The following is a 6325-nucleotide window of genomic DNA, read 5'->3' as shown; positions in this document are numbered from 1 at the left end:
CCCCCCAAAAAAAAAAAAAAAAAAAAAAAAAAAAAAAAAAAAAAAAAAAGAAGTAAATGGAAAAAGAGGAGCAAAGTAAGAGACTGAGAAAGATGTTGAAGACTGGAATAGAACCCAAAAGAGAGCAATAAAACCAGGGGAAGAAAACAAGAGGGACACACTTCAAGAGAGAAGTGGTGATCAACAATGTAAACTACATACTTTGTATAACTAAATTAGGATGTATTTTGAGAAGTTGATGGCTTTGGAAATTTAGAGCTCAATAGGGCCCTTTGAAAAAGCAATATCTAAATATATATTTAATATATCAACTTTATAAATGACTTGGTAAGAGTCAACAACTGCAGAAGCAAGGACTACAGTTAATTTCCCAAAGTTTTCTATTTGTATTACTTTGCTTTGTTATTTTATGTTCATCTGGTATGCTTCCAAGGGTATTCAACCCTGTTTATGATACAAATATATATATAGCAACAGCAAGCCCTTTAAGAGAGAAAGAGAAGACTAAAAACAGTGACTGCAGTGAATTAGGATTAATGAAAGGTGAGGTTCACTTGGCACCAAAGAAAAGATTAGATGAAAGGACAGTAAAATCAGAGTTGGCAGAGCCAAAAAAGGCTTGGATAAGACTGACATAATTTTTCAAAACTCATCTGCAAAGAATAAGGATTCTTTTTCCAAAAAAAAAAAAGGCCCAGAAAACTAAGTATTTCTGTATTTCCTAGAGCTGAAACTGTATGTCTCTACTTCTTCCACTGTGAGAAGATCCAGATTCATGAATAAGTTCTAGTCTAATGGGATGAAGTTTTATGCTCTCAGTAAATATATTATTCTAGTTATAGTCCCCATTCCCTTGCTACTGTTTTTAGTCTTCTCTGCCTTATTCAGGGAAGCTGACACATTCCCTTGTCACTGATGAGCACAGGAGTAGCAGTTGCAGAAAGAAGTTCTTAATGTGCTCACTGAAGTGTGCTTGACCAGTGCCCTCTTCACAGGTAGTTTCTAAGGAGAATGTTATAGGATTACACTAGTACCTGAGGGCTCATGCTGCTCCAGGGATAACTTAGTGGCAGCAGTATATATACTAAATCTCCTAGTCTTCCTGCTAAACATTCTTACCTTCTGTTAACTAAACAGGGAAGGTTAAGATCTTTCTTGAACTTAGCTATAGCACTTTGTGGGAATTTCCTTTGAGGAGAATTAGCTATGGTCCTTTTATTTAATTAATTAATTTATTTAACATCTTTATTGGAGTATAATTGCTTTACAGTGGTGTGTTTCTGCTATATAACCAACTGAATCAGCTATACATATACATATATCCCCACATCTCCTCCCTCTTGCATCTCCCTCCCACCCTCCCTATCCCACCCCTCTAGGTGGTCACAAAGCACCAAGCTGATCTCCCTGTGCTATGCAGCTGCTTCCCACTAGCTATCTATTTTACATTTGGTAGTGTATATACGTCCATGCCACTCTCTCACTTCCTCCCAGCTTATCCTTCCCCCTCTCCGTGTCCTCAAGTCCATTCTCTATGTCTGAGTCTTTATTCCTATCCTGCCCCTAGGTTCTTCAGAACCTTTTTTATTTTTTTAGATTCCATATATATGCGTTAGCATATGGAATTTGTTTTTCTCTTTCTGACTTACTTCAATCTGTATGACAGTCTCTAGGTCCATCCACCTCACTACAAATAGTTCAATTTCATTTCTTTTTATGGCTGAGTAATATTCCATTGTATATATGTACCACAACTTCTTTACCCATTCATCTGTTGATGGACACTTAGGTTGCTTCCATTTCCTGGCTATTGTAAATAGAGCTGCAATGAACACTGATACATGACTCTTTTTGAATTATGGTCTTCTCAGGGTATATGCCTTGAGAGTGGGATTGCTGGGTCATATGGTAGTTCTATTTTTAGTTTTTTAAAGAACCTCCATACTGTTCTCCATAGTGGCTGTATCAATTTACATTCCCACCAACAGTGCAAGAGGGTTCCCTTTTCTCCACACCCTCTCCAGCATTTACTGTTTGTAGATTTTTTGATGATGGTCATTCTGAGCTATGGTCCTTTTAAAGGCTTTTATACAGATTTTTCTTATACTGCCATGCTGAGATGGTATTTACCCTGCTTACATATTTGGGATAGGGCTAAAACAAACATTCAAGTTAGGCAGGATGTCCAGGTTCAAGTCTACCCTGAAGATATTTCTTGGATGAGATTCCCTAGGTGACCTGTCATCTATACCATTGCTTTTGTTTAACCTTGGAATTAGAAAAACTTGCTGGATAGTCAGCACTGAGTGAAAGGACAGCTCCTTCAGTGCACACCCCCCCTTTTCAGACAGGGCCTCTGGCCATGGTGCTGACATATTTTTTTCAAGTGAAGCTCATTTATGAGCATACCCTAAAGGGAGGTGGCAAATGATCATTGGGATAGGGCAAGAAAATATTAGAACTAAGAGACACAAACTCCAGTGGTATTAGTTCTACCTTATTAAAGAACTGTAAGATTATCAAAAAGATGACAGGAGAGTGTTCACATTCATTCCTATCATTCTGCCTCTAAATTCAGTGATCAGCAAAGAAGGACCAAAAACCTAGGGTTAGCCATTCTACATCACATGCTTACCATTTTCTAAGTCATCCAGAGTTATGCTTCACAGTAACTGTCACCATCTACTTCCTTTATATACCCATTCTAGGATCTCAGAATACAACATAGCTGGGAGGGACAGAAAGATGGATGACAGTACAGTATAATCTGGGCTTACGTAGTCGTCTTAGGAAAAGAAAGTAAGCAGGGATAAGAATAATAAAAGCGCTGGGAAAGCACAGACATTTAAATACTAAGACTGCTTTGATCACTAAAGCAATCAGAAAAACACACTGTTGCAACAAGACAATCAGTTCAGGAGTTGTAAAAGATGAAAGTCTGTGACGCACTCAAAAGTGGACAGAGGCCAAAGATTCAGAGCTCTGACCCACTCCAGATCCAGGTAAAGGGAAAGACAATGTGAGAGCACCAACTATAAAGTGTTCTTACAGCATGGACTCTTATAATTAGACATAGTATCAAGAAAAACTTGCACGAGCTAGTAAATATCTGAGTCCCAGGAAAAGTTAATTTGGGGAGGAAGGTGGAAGGAAGGACCCACACCTAATTATATCATGACACAGTATCATGATTTAAGGATAAAGTCAATCATTTTGATATACAATTCTGTACAGTTATATTAGGAAAAAATATGAGATTAACGATTACAACAAAGTAAAAAAGGTAAACCAAAGAATAATATTTAAGGTTTGAATCCTTTATGTAAAAACAAATTTGGCATATATCAATATATAAGGTCTGAAATGCTATGAACCAAATAATTACTTTGTAGTGAAAGGAGGGAAGATGGGCATAGACATAAGGGAAAATTCTACCTTTTACCATGTATTCTTAAGCACTGATTAAATTTTGTTCATAACTTTTAATTTTAAAAAACTGTGTCAAAATTAATAGTGCTCACATAAGCTGACTCTATTTTAAAATCAAAATAAGAATCAAGTTTCAGTTATACAAGTTAGGTTCTGCATAAGTAATGGACAGCAACGTGATTACAGTTAACGATACAGTACTATATACTTGAAATGTGCTTAGAAGATAGAACTTAACTGTTTTACCACAAAATTTAAAAAAAGGAGAAAAGAAAGAAATCTATATGAGGTGATGGATATGTTAAATATTATAGTTTGATTGTGGTATTTCACAATGTAAACCAAAACATCAAGTTGTATACCTTAAATATAAGCAATTTCTAATTTGTCAATTATACCTCAACAAAGATGGGAAAAAAACAAGAATCGTTAAAGAACAAAATAAATGCAAACTCTCACTTTTAATTTGGTATTGATATTTAAGATTTTACAGTAAAAAAATATAATCTATCATTATTGCTATAACATAAAACAATCTTTTAGAGCCAAAGAATATAGACTGTTTAACTCTAAGCAGATCTAATCATCCTCACTCGTTAGTATTTAATATTATAGACCAGTTTTTCCTAATTCTTTCATAACCAAGGACTCTATATTATTTTCTACTTTCACAAGGTCCATATTTTTGACATGTAAGATTTATTCAGTAATATTGTTTTTCAAACACATTATTAAACACACATTCACACACATACACTCTCTCCCTTCTCCCTGCCAACTAAAATTGTCAATATAAGATAAACTGATGCTAGTATGCTTAGCTGATAAAACAACAGTCTGTACAAATTAGGCTGTTCAACTTAAGTATATTTAGAGTCCACAAGGTTCAGTAAATGTTTAAAACAACAAGTGAGTGTGCATTTGCAACTTAAGACCCTCAGGGCTCCAAGGACTCAAAGATGGGATATGTCAATATAGATAATATAACCAAAGTTGCCACAGTCTGAATTGCCTCTTAATAGACCCAATGAGAAAAACGCTTAAGTTTTCATGAGAACTGGAAAAGAAAATCCACACTGGATAGGAAGGTATGAACCTTACTAAATTAATATATTGCTAAACTTATAAAATAAAGAAAATAAATATTTAATGATGAAGTTCATTAACAAAGTAATCTAAAATATAAACCAGATACAAATAAAACAAATCTCATAAAAGTTCCTTTGAGAAAAAAAAAGTTTTTTAAAAGAAAATACACACACAAAAGAGTATAATTTGTATTAATGCAGTTTTGCGCCACAGTAATATTAGAAATTTTATGCTAACTTACAGATTTTAAAGATTTTCAAGTTTTAATTGCTTTCAAATGGTATAGCAAGACACAAATATTACTTTAACATTATTGCCTTTTTCCCAAACTACCTGAACATTTTCATTCCACTTCTCAGCAAAAATCTTGCCTGGAAATACTGCAGGTAGAGATAATTGTTCTTTAAATATTTTAAGATACTGTGGAAAACCAAATGAATTCATTAAGTGTATCTGCCGGTGGGAAAATCGTGACTTCACTCTCTTTTCTAAGAGTTCCAAAATATCCTTAAAAACAAACAAAAATCTCCGTAAGATGCATGTTTAAAATAACCATACCAATGTTAGAGGTATAACTATTTGAACTATCATTTATAATCAGCAATGCTTATCCTGTAATAGACAATTAAGCATTAAAAATGCTTATCCTGTAATACACAATTAAGCATTAAAAAAAATTTAATTATTCCCTTGATCTACTTAGAGCTACAAGGTAGTAGAGGTAAGAGAATGCAGCTTGGAAATAAACCAAGCCTCTAAAAGTATTTTTAATCCAAGCTACTTTTAATCCCCTTCTAAGCACTTGTAAGCTTGGTGATGTCAAGCCTTTTTCCAACCATGTTTTTCTCAGCTTATCTTTAACATTGCAAGACCAACAATAACTACTAAAAAATTATAGTTATCAATAAGCAATTTCATATATTCTATGAAGATTTCAGATAAAAATTAATATAATAAAATGTAATTAGACTTATTAACATTCATGAAAATTTAAACATCTTCTTCATTGTTTTATGTAACAAAGACTCAAGAAGCAGCATGTGTAATGGAGAAAAATTCAGTTCACTAAACTATACAAATTTAAGCTGAAGCCACGCTGGACTTAAGGAACGAACTGTAGAAGAGGAAACTGGCAGGAACACAGTGTGACACTGGTAAATTATTCTGTCTTTTGGCTTTTTTATAACAATATTTGAGAAACTACTTGTATTAGTGCTATTTTTCCTTGAGAAGTGAGGGAGCAAGTTTAGTGTCAATTTTCTATAAAAAAAAGAAAAACAAAAAGCTGTGGTGAGGCCCAGAAATACAGATTTTCAAATCTACCCAGATGATTCTAGGTTAAGAAACCAATGATACATAGGAAAGAATTAAAGCAACCGAAAAGGCATCATGGCATCATGGTTAGTGTGGAAAGGAAGACAGGAAAGATTAATAGCTTCGGTTAGAGTGGAGGAAGGTGAATGAAAAACCTGAGATGTGTTTACAGGTTAAAGAAAAATATAGTGCCAGCATAAGACAATTAAAAGTTATGTTCAGAGACAGAAATATTATACATTTATTTTCTACTAAGGAGCAGTTCTAGATCACCCACACAGGTAAGCAATAATTAAGAGCCTGAACTTGGGAATGGAAAGAGATGGAAGTAAAAGAATTTTAGAGGTGAACAGTAACTGATAGTTTGGTAGTGGGCAGTAATGACAGAAATTGGTAATGTGGGGATACAGGGAATAGTAGAAAAAAAAAAATTACTGCCACATGGAAGAGCTTATTTGCTAGCAAAATCACTACTCCATTGATTTTGCTCTTT

General features: G+C 34.2%; 1 protein-coding gene across 1 annotated transcript in view; it reads right to left on the bottom strand.

Annotated features, from left to right (window-relative positions):
• The window catches only part of ORC4 (origin recognition complex subunit 4), a 47654-nt gene that overhangs the window by 15092 nt on the left and 26237 nt on the right, over window positions 1–6325 (bottom strand). Inside the window, exon 8 of the mRNA XM_007454551.1 lies at window positions 4852–5025. Within this exon, the coding sequence (XP_007454613.1) occupies window positions 4852–5025 (174 nt within the window). The remainder of the gene's footprint in view (window positions 1–4851; window positions 5026–6325) is intronic.

The sequence above is a fragment of the Lipotes vexillifer genome, unplaced genomic scaffold (genome assembly GCF_000442215.2).
Source record: "Lipotes vexillifer unplaced genomic scaffold, Lipotes_vexillifer_v1.1 scaffold335, whole genome shotgun sequence".
NCBI classification, from domain to species: domain Eukaryota; kingdom Metazoa; phylum Chordata; class Mammalia; order Artiodactyla; family Lipotidae; genus Lipotes; species Lipotes vexillifer.
The sequence above is the reverse complement of the archived record's forward strand: the minus strand, read 5'-3'. Positions and strand labels throughout refer to the sequence as shown.